The sequence below is a fragment of the Varanus komodoensis genome, unplaced genomic scaffold (genome assembly GCF_004798865.1).
Source record: "Varanus komodoensis strain SLA01 unplaced genomic scaffold, ASM479886v1 scaffold28, whole genome shotgun sequence".
NCBI classification, from domain to species: domain Eukaryota; kingdom Metazoa; phylum Chordata; class Lepidosauria; order Squamata; family Varanidae; genus Varanus; species Varanus komodoensis.
Window position 1 is genome coordinate 1132690 of NW_025335727.1, and position 19989 is coordinate 1152678.

The window sequence follows — 19989 nt, forward strand, 5'->3', positions numbered from 1 at the left end:
GGAAGGAGGTGGTGAAATCAAACTTCCACATGAGCGAAGGAGTCCAGGGTAGGAAGAGGCCGGGTAAAAAGGTAAAGGTTTCTCCATGACATTAATGTCCAGTCATGCCTGACTCTAGGGGGCGGTGCTCATCTCTGTTTCCTAGCCGAGGGAGCCAGCGTTTGTCCGCAGACAGTTTCCGTGGTCATGTTTCCGTGGTCATGACTGAACACCGAGGTGCACGGAACGCTGTTACCTGCCCACGAAAGTGGTACCTTTTTATCTACTCGCATTTGCAGGCTTTCGAACTGCAAGGCTGGCAGGAGCTGGGACGAAGCAACGGGAGCTCACCCTGTCTGCGGATCCGAACCGTCGACCTTTCGATCAACAGCCCAGCAGCTCAGCAGTTTAAACCACTGCGCCACCACATCCCTAGAGGCCCAGTTCGTCCTCGCATAATCTGTCTTCAATATGAAGACGGCATTGCCGGCACACAATTCCAGGCGTGCCACAGCACAAGAAGAAAAAGAGGGCGGGGAGGGATTGCTTCTCCTCCCCCTTGGATGCCTTCCATCAAGCTAGGATCATCCTCGTGCGTTCCACCAGAGGTCTGTTGACAAGCCAGGAAGTTCCACGCGAAAATAAGAAGGCGAGGGGAGGAGGCAGGAGACCTCCTCCCCCAAACTCAGGAAACTGGGCAGCACCACAAACTAGAATCCTAGGGAGAGTTCCCGGTGGGTCCATGCCAAACCCAGAGTCCCTGGCGGTCAAACCTGAACTGGCAGTGTCTGGTTCATTTGTAACCGCATGTCCTGTATACTGCTCAGTATCTTCTTCTGGTGTCCGGCTAGTGTCACCCCTATCCTCAGCAGGTCCCTAAGAAGATAACAGGAGGAAAGGAGTCAGCGACACACGAAAAGGCACCCACGCTGCCGAGGGCGCATGCAGGGGGAGGGGTTTCTGCAAATGGTACGTGCAGCGGGTGCGCAGAATCCCCCCGGCAAGGGCAACCAGAACAACCAGCAAGAAGCGTCCTGGCTAAGGAGTGTAAGCTGGGGATTCCAGGGCTCCAAAGGCCACACAAATACCAAGGATTACGGAGTGGCACCAACTGGCTTGTCTTATGAACTGGCTTCTCCAGAGAAGCGCCAGCCTCCCGGTGCTGCTGCTGCTTCCTGTTACACACTCCATTTATGTCCTTCCTTGTTCCTTGGTGGGGAACCCAAGGTGGCTCACACAGGTGCTCACAGCCCTGCCAGGTTGGTTGGGCGAGATGCCATGGCTGGCTCCAAGTCACCCAGTGAGCTCCGTGCCCAACTGGGGACTAGAACCCAGGTCTTCTGAGTCCCACTCCAACACCCTAACCACTAGGACACACTACCTTTCCTGTCCTCCTCATTTACCCTGGTTTTTGGAAACCCCAAAGAGTACCAAGGCCACCTCCAAGGAGCTGGGGTGCTGTGTGTGTGAACAGGGCAATTATGTGTCTCCACACCCAGAGGACATTTCTCCGTACATGAGGAAATCATTTTTCGTTCAGGGTGTGTGGGGAGGGCCTTGGTTTAACAAAAGGCTAATTCAACGTCTTTTGTTTTGGGTGACGACAACGCTATTGGGTTGCTTCAGGGGCCTGTGCACGAAGGCTCCGCAAACGCCCCAAGAGGCAGGCGAGCGGCAGGCCTGTTCGTTGCTGCCACCGCTCCCGCTGGGCCCCCTGAAGGGCATGTGATCAGCAGAGCAGGCCTGCAGCAAAAGCACCGCAGCTGCCTCCTGGCTGAGGCGCACCCGGAGCGCCCTGCCGATCAGGCTGAGGCGCACCCAGTGCGGCATTCCTCACACGCCGGGTGGCCCGCCAGAGGCGGACCAGAGAACTCCAGCTGAGCCGCCCCCTGCCTGGCGGGGTGCAGCATGCAACCTAAAAGGGTTTCCTAAAAAGACCGTAGCCAAGAGAAGATGCCTGCAGATTTTGGTCCCTTCCTCAGGCTATGATCAAGATCTGGGGCCTGCCTGTGGCTCAGCTGCGACAACCGAGAAGAAGGTCTTCTCAGTGGTGGCCCCCCGTTATGGAACAAGCTCTCCACTGGCACCAACTCCGCTATCCTTTCGGTACCAGGATAAGGCTGTTCTCGCTGAAAGGACACTTTATCAGTCCAAGTAGCATTTTGGGGGTTGAAGGGGTCTTATGCCTTAATTTGCGCTAGTTACTGTCCTTGTATAAATTTGGCTTTACATCAGTTTCCAAATCCTGTTGTAAATTCTAAAGACGCTTCACTGTTTGCATTTTTACACTGCATTCTTATTGTATGTTATGTCCTGTTGCATTTCATGTGTTGCCTGGACAGCGCTGGCTTTTGGTGGTACAGCAATAAAGTCATCACTGCTCTGTTGCGGGGGTGTGCCTAACCCACAGGGGATCTCAATGTATCCCCCTGAGGGGATTTCCCACAGCCCCCCCCCCCCCACACACACACTGCCTTATTCCCCAGAGATGGACTGCTCCATCTTTTCCTGGCTTCTGTGTAGACTGTTGCCCATTCTGAAAGGGCGAAGTGCCCCTTCTGAGCCTCGAGTGACTGGCAGCTTGCCTGCGGCTCCAATTACCACCAGAATTCAACCCCTGGGATTTCCTCTGAAATGGCATTTGGCCTGCGGGCTGAGGAAGGTTCAGCACTGCTGTGCTGCTGGTTCGCCTAGAAAGACCAGTATTACAGAAAGGCAGCCACCGCGTTTCCTCTGCAGCGAGGGGAGGGCAGCGAGCATGGCAGCCCCACGCTCCCTCCCTCTGTGGGGCCACTGCGGGGCTCCTGCTGCTCAGCCCGGCTGGGGCTGAACTCCCGGGAGCTGCCGTGGCTAGTAAGAGCCTTCCCGAGAACACAGGAAGGGAGCAGATTCCATCCCGTTGGCTGTGGACGCAACTCCGGGCCACCGCTGGCCAGCCCTTCGGATGCCCTTCCCGACTTACTCTGCCGTCATCTGGGCCACCAAGTCGAAGGAAGCAAAGCCTGCGTTGACAAAGTTCTCTTTGTACCGTCCCATTTTGATAGCGTCAAGCCAGTCGCCCACAGTAGTGAAGGTAGTGTAATCCGGCACCGTGCGATCCAGGAGGGGCTGAGACACGCTGCGAAGGACGAGAGAGCCCAGAGGTCAGGCAGGGCGCAGGGGGTGGGGCTGCGGGTGGCCGAGCCACGGGGACAAGCCTGGAAGTCCTGCGGCACGCTAAAGGGGCCATCCGTCTCCCTGTCCACCCTGCTTGCTCTTCGCTCAGGCCCTGGTTGCCGCCTGCCTCCAGCCCCCACGGTTACATCCAGTGTTTTTTCTGCCACAAACCATGAGAGCTAGCGACTTGGCACTACTAGTCCAGACACAGCAGGTTGCCTGTGCTTGGAGAGGGTGAGGGGGCAAACGACACTGACCCAGACTGCACGCTGGCGATGACTTTCAGGCTGGCAGCGTTGCGGATGAGTTTGTCCAGCGTGTTTACGATCTGTGCAAACTTGGGGCGCAGGTTGCGGTCCCGCACCCAGCAATCCAACATGAGCTGGTGCAGGGCCGTCGGGCAGTCCATGGGCGGCGGAAGGCGGTAATCCTGCTCCACGGCATTGATCACCTGCACGGACAAGGAAAAGCGGGTCGCCGTTACTCGGAGCTGGGCGCTGCCGTCCTCCATCCTGCAAGCGGTCCTCGGCCTCCGCGGGCATACTTACGTCCTGGTTGGACATGTCCCAGTACGGCCTCTCGCCGTAGGACATCACCTCCCACATGACAATCCCGTAGCTCCACACGTCACTGGCCGAAGTGAACTTGCGGTAGGCGATGGCTTCTGGGGCAGTCCACCGGATCGGGATCTTGCCGCCCTGGGAGAAGATACACTTGACCCCATTAATTAGTGCCAACCTCTGGTCTTCGCTGCAGCCTCGGCTGGCACTCCTGGGACAGTGGGCCCTCCACACTTCGACCCCACTCCCGCCCCTACACGTGGCACCAGCACAGCAGATCCGAGGGAACGGCTGTGTTCCCAGAAAAGCTGGGAATGCTGCAAGGTCCCCCACTGCTCTTTCCTGGCCGCTCCCTAATATTCCCTCAGGTATTCCTGTGGAAAAGGAGGCCGTGTCGTGCGAGACAAGTAGGCAGTCAGCAGCTTCGTGTGACATATTCCTTGCTGGACTGTCCCACTGTGCTGTTTTGGTGGGGGAATGGGACGTTTGGTTTCTCCCTTACAGGGCAAGGGGGACTCCAACCCAGCACACCTCCAACTGCTGCTGATAAAACAGCTGTGGGAGCTGCAGCAGCAGCAGCAGCAGGGAAAAGGCGCCTGTTTTGCAAAGAGACAAGGCACTCCTGCCCGCAAGCAGCCTCCTGCGCCCGGGGCATTTCTAGGTGTGCTGCTCCATCGGCACTCAGCCCCCTGTACTCCTTGCACCATCTCTGCCTTTCTCCTTTTCTTTTGCTGCTCCTGCTGCGATTTCAGGGGGTGGTGCGTCTGACAAGGCAGCCAAGGAAGGCTGCACGGCCTGCTTGGCTTTTCCCTTCTCGTCCCTCTCCTATGGGAGGTTGGACAGCCCTGTTTCAGTCTGTCCTGAACCAACCGTGTCCCTCAAAGACCCCCGGCCGGATCTCATCGTCCGAGGCCTCCGCCGTCCTCGCCTTTAAGCGAACGGCGGTGGGCCTCCTCTGCTAAAGAGCTCTAACCCGAGACTGCAGCTGGGACGCCGGTGCTGCCACGAGGGAAGAGACGGGTCTGCCAACAAGACGGTCACATACCAGGGAGCTGGTGTAGGTGGGGTCTGACGGGTCGTCTTCTAGGAAGCGCGAGAGCCCGAAGTCCGACACTTTGCACACCAGGTTGCTATTGACTAGGATGTTGCGGGCTGCTAGGTCTCGGTGCACGTAGTTCATCTCCGAGAGGTACTTCATTCCCGCTGCGATGCCGCGGAGCATGCCCACCAGCTGGATCACTGTGAACTGCCCGTCGTTCAGCTGCCGGGGCAACAAGCACGGGTGGGTCAAGGGAGTCTGGCCGGGAGGAAGCCCTCGGAAGGGGCTGCAAAGACTGCCTGCCATCAACTCTTCCGGCTTCCGGCACCGCAACTCCACAGCAATCCGGTTGCACGGTTCCTCCACACCCCCATGAAGCCCAGAGCTGATGAACAGTATTTGAGATGGCAAACCCGGCAACAGCCATCCTGTGCTCTCCAAAGCCAGAGGTCTCGGATTGCAACCTCCGGCATTCCCAGCCCAGGCATCTGGAGAACACCAGGGTGGGCAAGGCTGCCTCTGAGCAATAGCTCTGCATTTGCCCAGGTGGGACAAGGCTCAGCAGCATCTAGCTAGGTACCCGGGCATCTTGCTGGCATGTGCTGCTTTGGAGTCAGGGCCCTTGCTAACGGTTCACCACCTGGGGCAACTCCAGGAAGAAGCTCCAGAGGGTCCCGAGCTCCTTGTCCCAACAGAGTGATGACTCCTCATCAAATCAATGGGTGCGCACTCTCCTTCAGGAAGCCACTGGAATAGCGTGAGGGCGGCTGTGTGATGGCCTGGGAGTTTTTAAAGCTAATGGTCCACCTGATCAGCAGCAAAAACTAAGTTTGGAAGCAAGGACTCCATGTGCTTTAGAGGAGTCCTGCATTGGGCAACACAGCAATAACATGACTCTGGGTTGAAAGCATTCACTGCCACAAATAGAGATGCGCTCATTCTGTGAAATATAGACAGCTGGCGCAGAATTTGGTGTGTTCAACATCTCAGCTTCTTTTCTTTTGAAAAGAAAGGCATATTTCTTCTGGGCCAGGAAGAAATGATTGAAAATGGGGGAACAAGGCCTGGTTAAAATCAGAAGAAAGTACATGAGAGGTTTCCTTGTAGGATCCGAATGCCAACCTCAGTCAGGGCTCTTTCTCCCATGACTAGCAAAGGTGGAGTCAGTTATGTAAAATAAGCAGAGTTAGGTAAAGTTCTTCCATTTGTACTGTTTGTGCCAGGATTGTTTTTCTCCTTAGCAGAGAATATGCATGAAGACATATTCATGAAGAATATATGTGCACATATATTCAGGCTTCCTACCTACCTACCTTCCTACTTATCTCCAGAATATACACAGCTCTGTCTGGAGTTTTTAAAGCTGCAGCCCATTGCAAAGGAAATTATTTGTGTAGGAGACCACAACCTGCTTATGTAGATAAACAGGGTTATGTTTTGCATACCGAGGAAACCATGAGCTGGACATGTTCTTGGGAAGGCCACCGACTTTCCCTTACCCGCAGGAAGGAGTCAAGGGCGCAGTTTTCCATGAACTCCGTAACAATCATGACTGGCCGGCTCTTGGTGACCACACCCTCCAGGTGAATGATGTTTGGGTGGTCGAACTGCCCCATGATGCTCGCCTCGCTCAGGAAGTCCCGCCTCTGCCGCTCCGTGTAGCCCACTTTCAGCGTTTTGATGGCCACGAAGATCTCCCGCCTGCCAGGCAGCTTGAGACGGCCCCGACAGACTTCCCCAAATTCACCTGGAATGGAGCGGAGGCAGAGGAGAACGGAAAAATGGTCACGCACCAGACCTTCTGCTGCAGCCTGCCTTTCCTTCTCCCCTCTTTCTGCAAAAATCTGTTTGGCTGAACTAGGCTGGCTCACCTGCTCCGATCACCTCCTCGATTTTCACACAGGAAATGTCGATTTCCTTGGCAAACTCCCGGACAGCTTCATTGGGGTCCTCATAGGTGAAAGGATCAATATACACCTTCATTCCTGGAGTGACTGCAAGGGCAGGGAGAAGACGAGCTTTGCATAAGCAAGTGAGATGCACAAGAGGGTTATACTTAAAGGCCATGCAAGTTACGTTCTCCTAGGTTATTCCTGATGATCCCTGAGTTTAGAAATCTGGTAGAAAATTATGCAAATATAAACACAATTTGAATTGGCAGATGATTCATACACTTCAGAAGTCTTTAATTAAATGGTTTTCCTAAAGGGAAAAGTGGTAACTTGCAGAGCTTTTCCTCACTGTGATGAAGACTAGAAGCGTGCTTCTTTTCCAAAACGGAATGAACAGAATCCTAGAAATGGAAGCAAGCCACGGGCGACTGCCACAAGGAGCCGCTTCTCCATAGCACCATGCAGACTTCCAGCCTAGCTGCGAAGCTCCTTGCTGTGCATGCATGCAAAACTGAGGAGCCAGAATCCCCGCCCTGCTGCAGCAAATGCGAGTGGAAGCAAGCACGGGGGGGGGGGTGGGGGGACGACCGCAGCACGCACACACAAAACCTCAGCACGCACACGCAGCCTGGCTGGGCTGAAGCTCACCGTATTGCTGCAGCTTCTCTGTATACTCTGAGTCTGTGCTGCTTTGTTGCTTCCTGCCCAAAAAAGAAAGAAACGTGAAATCAGATGCATTGCAGCGTCATTTCCCTCCCAGGCATCTTGCGAAGAAGATCTAAGCTCTGGAACACCACTCCTAGGGAAGGCAAGACTGGTACCCCGCCCCCTGCTGTGTTTGCAGAGGCAGGCAAACATCTTTCCGTTCTGGCAGTCCTTCAGGAACCGTCTGGACCCGTGAGACTGCGTCGGACTAGTTTTATTCTATGCCATTATTAGTGCTTTCAATGTTAGCATTTTATAGAATGTTAATGTTCTAGTAGTTTAACTATAACTTTAAATTTTGCATATTTCTATTTATGTTTTAATTGCTTATGTTTTAATGTTGTAAGCTGCTTTGAGCCTCAGAATTGGCAACAGGCGGGAAATAAATAAATAGATGCACCCAATCACTCTCTCTCACACACACACAGCGATAATGTGTTTCTACCCTTCCTGAAAAGCTGAATGTTTATTCTGATGTCAGTATTAGGCCCAGAGCGTGGTCTGAAGGTACACCAGGCTTCCACCCTATTGAAGCTAAGCAGGTCTGGGGCTGGCCTGAGCTTGGAGGGGAGACCCCTGGGGAACCACATGTGGCCACCTTCAGTTCCACGAGGGGAGAAAGGTGGGAGAGAAACATAGTCAATAAAAAAGCCAGTGTCTCGATTTCCACACAGATGCTTGGGATTCTTCCCACTTCCTGCATAATATCTTCAAACCAGAACCACCAGCCATACATGCCATTCGCCCTGGGGATACCAGAGAATACCTGGAGCGTGTGCTCCCGCTGCCCCCCACCCCACCAAGAGCCAGTACCTGAAGCAGACGATGGCGATCACCACCACCGCTATCACGAAGACCAGGCTCGCGGTGGCCGACCCCACAATGAGCGGCAGTTCCTGGAAGCTCTTGCTGCTGGAGCCTGCTCGGAGGGGGAGAAGAGACCGGGAGAACGTTGGAAGGGCAGCTGCGGACAACACCAGGAGGGGCTGGGAGGAAGGGGCGTGCAGGAAAGGAGAGGGAGGGCGGGGAATTCATACCGTCCTCCACTGGTGTCCGGAACTCCATGGGGAAGCTGTACTGGCCGTAACCAGCCACTGTGCGTGCCCGGACCTGCACCGTGTAGGCCGAGTTGGGCTTCAGGCCTTCCAGGCGCACCATGTTCTTCTGGCTGGTGACCGTGTTGGCGATGCCGTCGCTCTGGCCCTGCTGCGGGAAAGTAGGGAAGGTGTGTCTCGGTTGGTCCAGCCCTCCTGTACTGCCGGCCCACGTGTGGGCACCTTAATCGTCGAAGCACTGAATGCTAGAGTTGGAAGGGGCCATGAAGGCCGTCAGACACCAGTTCACACCATCTCATTCAGACGGCCGTTCAGCCTCTTTCTGAATGTCTCTGGTTAACCCTAACAGAGGCAAAGAGTTTCGCACAACTTTTAAATAGGGGCTTCTCCTTCCAGTCCTTCATCATCATCATCATTCCTATCTCAAGCATTCAGAAGAGCACTTCATACGTATTATTCCAATAATCGTGACAACTGGGGATGCTTGAGGAACCTAATCGGAAGTGGGAACCTGTCGGATTCCCTGGCGTCGGCTTCCTGGACTCTGGTCCGCTTTGCAGCCGCCCAAATTCCTGGCAAGCCGGCCCAGCCTTTGCGCAGCGCTTGCGAGGAATCAAGCCCCCATGTGCTGAGCAGGTCCTCTGCTGCACCACCTGCGGAAGCCCCAACACAGCACGGAAGGGGACGCTGCTGGCGGTGGTGCAGGTCTCGCCAGGAACGGAGCCCTGCTTGGCAAGAAGAGCCCCTCTCCCACGTCCTCCTGCAGCAGCTTTTGCGCTGCTCCACCGGATGCAGAAGAGGGTTGCTGGCTGCACAGCTTCCATTCCGCAAGCCTCTGTGGGCTTCCGCTCGGCTCAGCTTGCTCTGCAGGGCCGGGCTGAGCATGTTCACGGACACAAGAGGGACAGGTTCCCGTAGGAGTCATCCCAGCCCTATGGCAACCCCTGTAAGGCCGAGCTGGGGATCTCTGGGAGTCTCAGCCCAGCCTACTTGGGTTTCTCCAGTGAGCACTCTCCTTCCCCTGGCCATAATCCCTCTCCGCAAACCACTGACTTGACTGGGGGTTTACCAGCACTGGGGCAGCCCCCTCCCGCACAGCCCTCCCCGCCTGAAATGCCTTGCCCAGGGCTTCAGGGCTGGGAGGACTTCAAGCTAAATGTGCTGGCCGTCTTCCTACTTTCGGCCCTACCCATTCCTGGAGCACAGCCCTGGAGTGTGCCTCTGGAACAGAATCCAGCCCTTGGGTTGCAAGAGGCGCTCCATCCCTGTTGCAGAGTTTGTTGGCCTTCTTATCCCCGCATCGCTGAGGGGCCAAAAGTGAGGCGTGGGGGCCTTTCTGGTTGCCTGCTCCCGTTCTTCACTACGCCAGGATGAAGCTCCTGCCCTTCTCACCGAGAAAGGAAGCATGTTCGGGACTGGCGAAACTGAAGAGAACCCGAACCCTAATGCTGGCGTGAGTCCTGTCCCTGCCGCAGGAGAAGCGGTACCTTTTCGAAGTACTTGATCTCGTAGTCCAGGATGATCCCGTTGGGCTGCTTGGGCGGCTCCCAGGAAAGAGTCATGCTGCTTCCCGTGCTGCCGTGCAGGTGCATGGTGGGGACAGCCGACGGCGCTGCAGGACAGTGTGGGGGAAGCTGGTCAGCCTTCTCAATCGCAGCAGGAAGAACAGCCGAGCACGGAACCCCAACCAGTCCTGCCCACCCCCCCCCCCATGGCCTACAAAGGCACCTGCAGCTTTCTGCCTCAGGCACAGACACTGGGCCGGGTCTGTCCTAGGAAAGGTTCTTCGAGGAACCTATGTGCCCAGACCCTGAGGTCAACTCTGGGAGTCCTTCTCCAGGAGCTCCTTTCAAAGGAAGTGAGGTGGGCGCTACCAGGAGGGGGGCTTTTGGCTGTGGTACCCCCGTGGTAGCATGAGCTTGCCCAAGCAGTGTGCCCGGTGCCCAATTTGTATTCTTTTCAGCACCAGTGAATACATCCCACTATTTTAATCGTTTAATATTTAAATATTGCTGTACATACTCCATTTTATTCAGTCCCTCTGCTATGCTTCTGTGCTGAGTCATAGCAATTGCGATTGCCAGTACAGCTTTATTCTTTTAAATGAATGTTTTTGTGTGCTTTTTTTCACAATTATTTAATTTTAACTTTTGTTAATTGTCCAGAGAGCTTCAAGTATTGGGAGGTATAAATGAAATCAACCAATCAATAATAAAGATAACTGCTGAGACTTGAGCGAGCCCTTGCGATAAGCTGGTTCCCGCACAGCCACTGCTAAGAACTCAAGAGCCAACTCGAGTTCACCTGAGCACATCCAAAAGTTCTCCTGAAACAGGCAGGAGAACATAGCCGCCTGGCAGGAAAAGTCCATCCATCATCCCAAAGCAAAGCCGTTTTCAGCCTCTTCTGAGGCACATATCCCAAGACTATCCTGCTTCTGAAAAGCTGGCATCCCATCACAAAATTTGCCAACAACTGCATGGGGACTGAAATGAAAGCTTCTGTGTATCAGCTTGGTCGGGGGATCCTGGGACATGTAATCCAACCCATCGGGGGGGGGGGCAGCTTACAGAAAGACTGCCCTACAAAAATGGGGATTGCAGCAGTTTGACTTCTATCTGTTCCTGGATCCTTCTCCTTTTCAGCCAGCTTTCGGACTACTAACTAGACGGTGTCAGAGCAGGCACAGAAATTCACCCAAATGCATAAACCATCAGTCTTGGTGCAGAGCTGCCAAGGCCAAGAGTTTAGAAATAAGGAGCAAAGCCCGCATGTCTGAACGCTTCAGACGATCACCCCGAACTAGAAATGTGTGAGGAACCCATTCTGGGAGTGGGGATCTGCTGGATCTCCTGAGCTCAGCTCCTCCGACTCCCGCTTGCTTTCTCTCTGCTCTGAGCCTGCCTTACACCAAGAATCTGCATGAGTGCCTGCCGGGACATGAGTTTAGGAGGCGTGTGATGCTGGCTTGCACACACACGGCTTGCTTATTTATTAACTTATTTCGTTCATTTACTTATTTGCCCGGCAGCAAAACGGCTCTCTGGGCAGTTAGCTCTGCTTGCTTGTCTACCGTGCAAGGGCAGTTCTGCTTCCACACAAGCGACTTGCAGGTTTTGTGCACACTGCATCCTTTGGAGGAAGCATCACACACTTTGCACAAAGAAGCCGCTAATCTTCCCAAGCACTTGCAGCCTTGATCTCAGCTCACTTCCTGGACAGGGCCGAGGGCAGGAGAGTAGTCCAGCGAGCGGGAGAGATCCAGATCCCAGGCAGATCTTTGCACCCCTTCCAGACCTTTGCACCCCTTCCACCAACACATCTGCATTCTTTGCAAGATCAGCCTCAAGGCATCGGTAACACCAAAAGCCAGATTCCAGGGCGACGACCAGGCTTCAAGTTCAAGGCTGCACCCAGTGTGGTGGGACCCCGACGCCACTGGCTCAGCGGGGGGGTCCTCGCACCCTTTCCTGGGGACCGAGGGGAGAGGCAGCACTTCCCACGAGGCACTCACCTGCCTGGTTGGTGGTGATGTTGACGGAAGCGAACTGGGGGCTCTGCGGGTTCTTGTTGGAGACGCCGTTCACAGCCTGGATCTCGAAGGTGTACTGCGTGTGGGCCATCAGGTTGCTGATGTAGATGTGCCTCTCCGTCAGGCCGAGCTGGCGGGGGACGAACTCCACGTTGTCGTCACAGCGCATGCACAGCCGGCGCTCCACGCTGCACTTCTTGCAGATGACGTTGTAGAGCAGGTCGTCTCGGCCGCCCGAGTCCCGCGGTTCACTCCACTCCAGCACCAGAGACGTCTCGTTCACGTTGGAAATCACACTGCGAGGGGCCGTGGGGACACCTGCAAGGGGTCAGAGGCACTCAGGCTAGGGTTGCACCCCTGAGGCTCAAGAACGGGGTTTCTCATCCCTTTCTTCTCCACCAGCATACTTGGAAGCTGATGGGGCTTTAAGTGCTGCGTGGGAATTCCACAAGCCAGAGTGAAAACTGCCTCCCCACATTCTCCAGATTCTTTCTGGGCTGTAAATTCTGATGCGTATTTATTTATTTAAAACATTTCTAGGTGCAGGAGCCCTCCCAGTTTTGTTTAATATTCTTTCAGTCAAGTCAGAGTTTTGCAAATGTGTGTGTGTGTGGGAAATGAAGCAAATAATCTTCTAAGAAATGTAGGCTCAGTTAATACTGAATGAAACAATATCGTTAGTTTATACTATTGGATAAAAAGAAGCAGTAGGCTAAGACAGTAGATTAGGAAGAGTAAGGGACAGCCCTTTTGCTGCCTTCAACAATATTAGAATAATGCACAGTTACATTGGAAATTCTCCACCCTATTTACTGACAAGGAAACCAAGGATGAGATTTTGCTGAATATTCTTTCAGGAAGGATGGAAATTCTCAGTTTTGGAGATGCTTGAAACAGAACATAGACAAACATTTATCTTCTGATAAAATTTGGGCCTGCCCTAGATCACATTTATCTCTGCAGGCTTTACAATGATCCTGAAAGGGAAATGACAGAAGTAAAGCCTTTACAGCAACATTCACAGTGGTTTGGAACCTCCCTCGGGGTTTCCTGTGCAAAGGAACCCTCAGGGGTCAGGGAAGGCTGGTTTAGTTTGGACCAGGAAGGAGTGGCTGCAGGAAGCACCTACTGGGTAGCATTGATGGCTTCACCAACCCCATTCATGCCATCCAAATATGCAAGCATTCTGGAAATGTTTGGGGATTCTTTAATAAGGTGATGGACGGGGGTAGAAATGAACCCACAGGGAGTTTTAAAACATAATGAGGGTGTGGTTGGGGGAAAGGGAAGGCAGTCCCCATAAAGAACAGGGCAAAAACCCAACTGACCCAGGGAAGTCTGGACCCAGGACCTCTGAAGTCACGGTCTAAAAACTCCCAAGCACCGACTCTGGCCCAAATGCCCACCTTGGCATTCTGTTGGCACCAGGGCAAGACAGTCCCCAGAGCAGAGGCATTTCAGGATATCTAATGGCATGATGCAGGCATCGACATCAGGTGCTTTTAACAGGTCCATTCCATATTAATTATGGTTTTAATTGTTAAAGTGTTTTTAAAGTGTTTATTTTGAAAAACTGTTATGGTTGCTTAATTGCATTTTATATTGTATTTTGGCCTTGCTTTAAGTACTATTGTGAACTGCTCAGACAGCTTTGCCTTTTGGGAGGTATAGGAAATCCATTAATCAGTCAGTCAGTCAGTCAGTCAATCAATCAATCAATCCAAAGTCTCATTTTCATTTGAGAGTTTCTCAAGCAACCCAGAGCCTCAGTGATTAGCATTACCCATTTTCTGCTTTGTACAACAAACCAGTCATGTATAAAGACAACTGCAAGGACCTTTCTAAAATCAGGGACTTTCCTTTCCTGCCCTCAAGGACTCATCAAAAGCCGAACATCTTCCAAAGAGTCCAAACCTGCCTTTCTGGGCTATTTCATGTATTACATTTTATTAGGCCTACAATGGCGATGTGCAATGAACACCCCTCTAAAAAAGCAAGGTAGGGCGCACTCCTATGTAAGTTTGGATGAGAAAAAGGCCTGAAACTCCCAGCATGCCCCAGCGGTGAAAGCCTCAAATGTGTATTATGCAAATACACCTGTCACAGAGCCAGAACTGGCTGCACTCACTTCCTACTGGGTGTCCACTGGTGACCAGTCCATGTTTGTCTCCAAACACACTATGCGAAAGAGGCCTCTGTGCGGATAACCTGCACTTCTCCCTTCCAGCCCGCTTACGTGCTTGCACACGCTTCCTCTTGTGTTCAGTGGGTCTCTAATTTGATTCCTGAGAGATTATATTTATTTAAAGACACCCACACTTCGTTCTCAGGCCCAAATGGAATAACAGGCCAAAAATGAATCTGTTAAGGAGCACATGTGCATCTTCTAAGGAGCGACTTACTGGTGCAGGCGCTGTCAGGGGGGTCCGTGTCCGCCCGGAAATAGTTGTTCCGGCAGGTGCAGAGGGTCGCTGCCCCAGAGCTGGTCCGGCTGTTGGGGGGGCAGGGGGTGCACATTCCTTCCCCTTGCTTCGACTTGAAGGTACCCGGACCGCAGGCTGCAAGAGAAAGCACAATGAAAGCGACCTTAGCTACCAGCACGCGAGAGAAGGTGGTGCGGCCTGTCGGTCGAATCTCAGGGACGATTCACAAGAACATCCGTCCCTCTTGCAAACTGTCTTTTGGTACCAACTTCTCCAGCTTTTCACGATGAAATCCCTCAATCAACAGAAAAATCGTGACCACTAAGCGGCCACTTCCATGTCCCAAATGAGCTGTTCACAGATCAAGCACAGGCACAACATTTTTAAACCAATTCAGAATGTCAGTTTTACTTCCAAAGCATGTGGGTCTGCCTGGTTCAGAGCTCTGAACGGGAGCAAACACCTGCTGAAAAGGTTTGCGAACTGTCAAACATGTTATTGGGTTCGACTCAATCCCATCTCCCCAGTTCATTTGACACAAATTTCACAATCTGGGCCAACTCTGGGAAATTGGTACCATTCTGATTCGACTTGCATAAATTTAGTGTGCCGAGGAGCAACAGGGACCCAACACAGGGAAAGAGGCACGGCAATGCTGAGAGCGTCTTTGCCATCTTCAAGGTAACGTTTGCCCATCTCTACGTCAGATCCAAGATTCAGTGGCATCGCTTCTCGTGTTGAATGGAAAGTTCCCTGGCTAATTTTTCTAGTTTGAAAGAAGCCTTGATGGGGATAGTGGGGAAGATTTTGTGAAAGGATTTTGTGGATTTTTGCCACCACACTGCACTGTCCTACAGTATCCTAACTCTGCTGTTGAGTACTGGGGTTTGGGGGGTTTTGTGTCCACAATATGTCCTGAAGAGAGAGCGGGACACATTACCCTATTTCCGAGTCCAACTCTCACTGGCTACCCACACGGCATTGACCTACAGCCAGATCAAGCTGAAGGCAAGGCTCTTTGCTTTCTCCCTGGCATTTTGTGGGTTCGACGCACGTGCAAACAGGCGTGCAAACTCGGCAGAAATGCAGGGCCCTTCCTGTACAGCCTGTGGATGGTGGCAAAAGTGGAGAAGCCGTTCCAGCGCAGCCCTGATGTCAAGTCACGCGTTCAAAGGCAAGAACTGGCAGAAAGGATCTTATCGCTCCAGCTGCAGGTGGAAGGGGTGACACTTTTGATCTGCCCTAACTTCAAAGCGCCTTGCAAACAGCGAGCCAGCAAAGAAGACAAACGGATGAGTCAGAATTTCATTTCAAAGCAAGGACAGGCATAGTTCTGTATTTTGCCAGGGTTGGGGATGGGGGGCGGGCAACCCCAGTCCAAGCAAGGCTGTTTCCTTTGCCCCAGTGCCCTCCCGCCTTGCCTGCCACTCATGTGAACCAAACCCCGGCTCCAGTGGTCATGTGCTAAGTACTTCATGTGCAAAGCACATGCATTTCTTTGGAAATTTTAGCCTGCTGAACCCCAGAGTGGCTTATAGAAAAATACAGTGCCATCTATAAAGCATCTGTTTTTTGCTAATCTATTTAGCGATAAATATTTATATTTATTTTATATTGCATTTTTTTCTAATGTATATATTTTAATTTTTATTAAATTTTTATTTATGTGGATTTAATTTATTGTTGTAAGCCGCCCCGAGGCTTTGGCGAACGGGGCGGCATAAAAATGTTTTAATAAATAAATAAATAAATAATAAATACTATCTACAGATAGTATTTATCACTAAATAGATAAGCAAAAATGTTCTCAAATATGTCAAACAGATGTTGGAAATGTAAACACAAATTTAAACCTGAAGATTTTTCTCTTTTTTTATTAGATATCATTCTTAATGATTTTGATAAATAGGCTATATATTTGATCTTACATATAATTACTGTGGTGAGGATTCTATTTGCTCACCACTGGAGGAGTGAAGAGCCACACATTGAAGAGTTGATCTTAAAAAGGACTTTGGACTGCATGGAAAGGGACAGATTGACCTTGTCTCTGAAGGAGAAGGAGGACGCGTATCTCTACCAAACTTGGAACTCTCTTTATTATCAGTTAAAGAAACGGGACTATGCGTAGATTTGAATATGGCTATTGACTGTTAAAAAGAGGAAGATGTCAACCCAGTATATCCGATATCTTAAATAACTGTTGTTTTTAATGTTAGATTGTAGAGAAAAATAATAAAATTTATTTAAAAAAATAAAAATACAGTGCCAGTCCTCACTCCTTTTTCCTATTTGCTTTTTCCTACTCTGTCCCTTTGCCTCTCAGGCTGAAATGCCTTTCCCATTAAATTTTAGAGAGAGCAAAATGATGCCACTTGTCTTCGATTTCTGTCTGCTCAATATCTCAGCCCCAAACCCTAGATTCTCTTGGCTCCACAACCCATATTTCAGGCTCTGCTTGCTAAGAATGGGCAAATGAGCACTCGTTGAGACTGCCAAGATTCTGAAAAGGTCTGTTGGCAGTCACCATCTCGATTTGCAACTGCTGTTCATTTTGCACAAATGGGAAAACTGCACAAAATGAGCAGGTATCACACGTGAAAGCCACTCGTGCATTTCCCAAATTCATGCACAATTCCAAATCTGTACAAATTTCCTCCATGGACCAAAGCATGCATGATTTAAAATGTGTGCATTTTGAAAAAGTTGTGCATTTTGAAAAAGGTGAACGCCATGCATTCTGAGAAGCTGTGCCTTTTCAAAGTGTTGGGCATTTTGAGAAAGTTACAGATTTTTCAATTAAATATTCTCTTGGCATGAAGTCAAAAACCAGGAATTTGCAAAGATTTCTGGACAAACACGGCTCCCTTTTGTGCTTGGCATTGCAAACGGGGCATTTTCGAGCAATTTGAAAACAGAAACAAGATTCTCATCCACACTCCTTGCTAGCATTCCTCTCACTCACATCTCTCGCCAAACCCCCTCATCCTCACCCGTGAGCCCTTACGGTACACATCCCTGTGCAAAATGAAGTCTCCGCTAGTTTTCGCACAGTTGTGTCATCTTGGGATGGATTTGTGGCGGTGGCCCTGAGCTACTCTCATTCTCTGACTCAGGTCTGCCATGCATCAAATGGAAATAAGATGCGGCTTCAACCCACAGTTTTGTTGTGGACAAGAAAAGAAAATTGCAAAACTCTTTGCAAATTAGAATCCGTAAGAGGCTGACTGGACCCAGGTGTCCCCCATCCCAATGTCCCCCCCGCCCCGTCATACTGATTTAAAGCGCCTGCCCCACGCTGCACTCCTCTGCCAATCCCCATATCCACAAAATTTATATCTTGGTCAGCTTCTACTTAGTGGGAGCTTGACAGAGGAATCTGCCTTGCTAGAACATTTTGAGGCCCTTAAATCTTCCTCTGTGTCATGTGGAAAGATTCTTTTTTATTTCCAGAGGCACTGGTAGAAGCACCCGGCCTGTTTAGGGTTGGGTGTGGGTTTCTTTTCTTTTTTAACTACAGCAGAAATCCCGGCAGAGAAGGGAAGCTGCTTGCTCTGGGATGCCTTCTGACCTCGGTGTTGTCCCCGTGGACCAAACTGACAGCTGCTGAGCCACTGGACTGAGAGTGCCAAGAGGTTTCCCTTTTCACCCTCCAGTCCCCAAGGCCCGGAACAACCAACCACATTCATGGCAAGGTTTGCCTGGAGGGCTGGATGAGTCATTTCTCTTCTCTCCTCCTGCCCTGGGTTAACATTAATTTGTATTGTTATATATGTACATACATATATATTCTTATGTATAAATACATGCATATGTATACATACATACATACATACATACATATATTCTTTTCAGTGTCAGGCAAAAACCTTTTGATTTTCCCATTATTTTAATGTTTAATTGTTTTTAACTAGGGCTTTAGTATATTCATGACCAGATGCCGTGGGGTTTGTTTTATTCTACTTATTTATTGTAAGCCGCCCCGAGACATTCTGTAGGGGATGGGATAGAAAAGCATTTAATAAACACACACACACACACACACACACACACACACACACACACACACGAGAGCAAGAAGAAAGAAGTAGAAATGGACAGATAGGAGGACAACATGCATTTGCTTTAATAACTTCACTGCTGACTACTTTAATTGGTTCAAATCATTTGAGTGATTGACGGAAACTTTTAAATTGAAGATCTGAACTTTTAAATGGCACCAGTGCAACTGAACATGGTGAGTCAAGAGTCATATGGACCCCCAAATCCCATGAATGCATGAACTCCCTATGAGAGACTGTGAAAGACTGCACATTTGGACTTTCCAATCATAGCTTAATGAGCAGAGATGTGGATGAGCATTTCTGCTGAGCACACAGTTGCTTTGCTGCTTGCTTTGTGTGGTGGACAAGCAATGAAATCAGAACACCAGGAAACTCTAGTTTCCCATTGCAATAAACCCAAGAAATTATGGTAGATGGCTTCAGAATGGTTTGAAGTTGGCTTAACGTCCTAGCTTGTTCCAAGCCCTTAACCACAGTTTCTAGTTGGGATAAAATGGGAAACAGCATTCAGTGGACAGCTTCCTGCTTCATTTGCTTGTGTGAAGAACAGGATGTCCAGCTAAAAGTCTCAAAGGTGAAGCAAGAGGATGGCTCCAAACACAGCTGCTCTTTCCATCAGTTTTGCAGCTTTCAGAGCTGATCTGCACATGATACTGAACTCTGGACTATGCCAGCTAGACTGCACATCTCCCTGCTTTTTCCCACTGATTCTTCCATCTTTTTTTCTTTCTTTCTATAAAGAACCTATTCAGAATGAAAAGCCAAAATCGCTGCACAGTTGCTATTTTGATTACTGGTGCTAGGAGCAATCAAAAGGAAAGCATGCTAAAGCTGCCATGTGAACCATATCAGGAAAAGAATGGGGCTTTTCTGAGTAGACATGCCTAAGTCCTGCTGGATTTGCTAAGACTTCCAAATACACCCAGAGGATCAAGCCGTGAAAAGCATCTTTCACTGGTTGACAATCTTGGGTTTGCAACGACTATTAGGACAGCTTCCCAGGACACTGAGGCACAACAGGGAGCCAGAATTCACATGGCAGGTGAAATTCGCCCCGGTGTTCCCATCCATGCATGTCCCTCATGTGAGAACTACATGGAAGAGCCTGCAGCCAATCACAGCTTCCTAGCATGTGCCAAGGGAAGCCGAGTTCCTTCCCTCTCTGCAGTCCTTCCCCTGGCAAAGAAAGACAACTCAGAAGGCAATGAACATGCAAGTTCATTATGGGCTTCCCCGGGAGGTGGCTGAGGCCCCATCGGTGAGGGTGTTCAAAGACAGGCTGGACATGCACATGGTGGGCCTGTCGTGAGCGGAGCCGGCTGGAGCTGGGGGTCAGACTAGATGGCCCAGGAGACCCCTTCCGGCTCGCTCTGTTTCTGTGTTTCTAAGTATTTTTAGGGGACCCCAGGACCATTCCTGAAAGAAAATTCAAGGCGGTCCTGCCCCTGGGAGAAGATCGGCATAAAGATGCTTCACCTCCAGAGTTCAGTTGGCTGCAGAACAGGTTGGTTCATTTTGTAGCACTGATACTTTGCTAGTGCTGGGGATGAGGATGAGAGAAAGGTGCTAGAAGGAAAGGTGTGG

General features: G+C 50.9%; 1 protein-coding gene across 2 annotated transcripts in view; it reads right to left on the reverse strand.

Annotated features, from left to right (window-relative positions):
* Positions 1-309: 309 nt before the first annotated feature.
* EPHB3 (EPH receptor B3) overlaps positions 310-19989 on the reverse strand; it is an 89738-nt gene continuing 70058 nt past the window's right edge. Inside the window, exons 4-16 of one of the 2 annotated variants that reach the window (XM_044434456.1) lie at positions 14321-14476; positions 11901-12236; positions 9874-9998; positions 8369-8534; positions 8145-8250; positions 7275-7327; positions 6606-6728; positions 6234-6481; positions 4741-4956; positions 3684-3833; positions 3393-3586; positions 2942-3097; positions 310-855 (exon numbers count right to left, since the gene is read on the reverse strand). In XM_044434456.1, the coding sequence (XP_044290391.1) occupies positions 747-855; positions 2942-3097; positions 3393-3586; positions 3684-3833; positions 4741-4956; positions 6234-6481; positions 6606-6728; positions 7275-7327; positions 8145-8250; positions 8369-8534; positions 9874-9998; positions 11901-12236; positions 14321-14476 (2138 nt within the window). In that variant the 3' untranslated portion in view covers positions 310-746. Of the gene's footprint in view, positions 856-2941; positions 3098-3392; positions 3587-3683; positions 3834-4740; positions 4957-6233; positions 6482-6605; positions 6729-7274; positions 7328-8144; positions 8251-8368; positions 8538-9873; positions 9999-11900; positions 12237-14320; positions 14477-19989 lie in introns of both variants that reach the window. The other variant, XM_044434455.1, reaches the window with a different exon arrangement.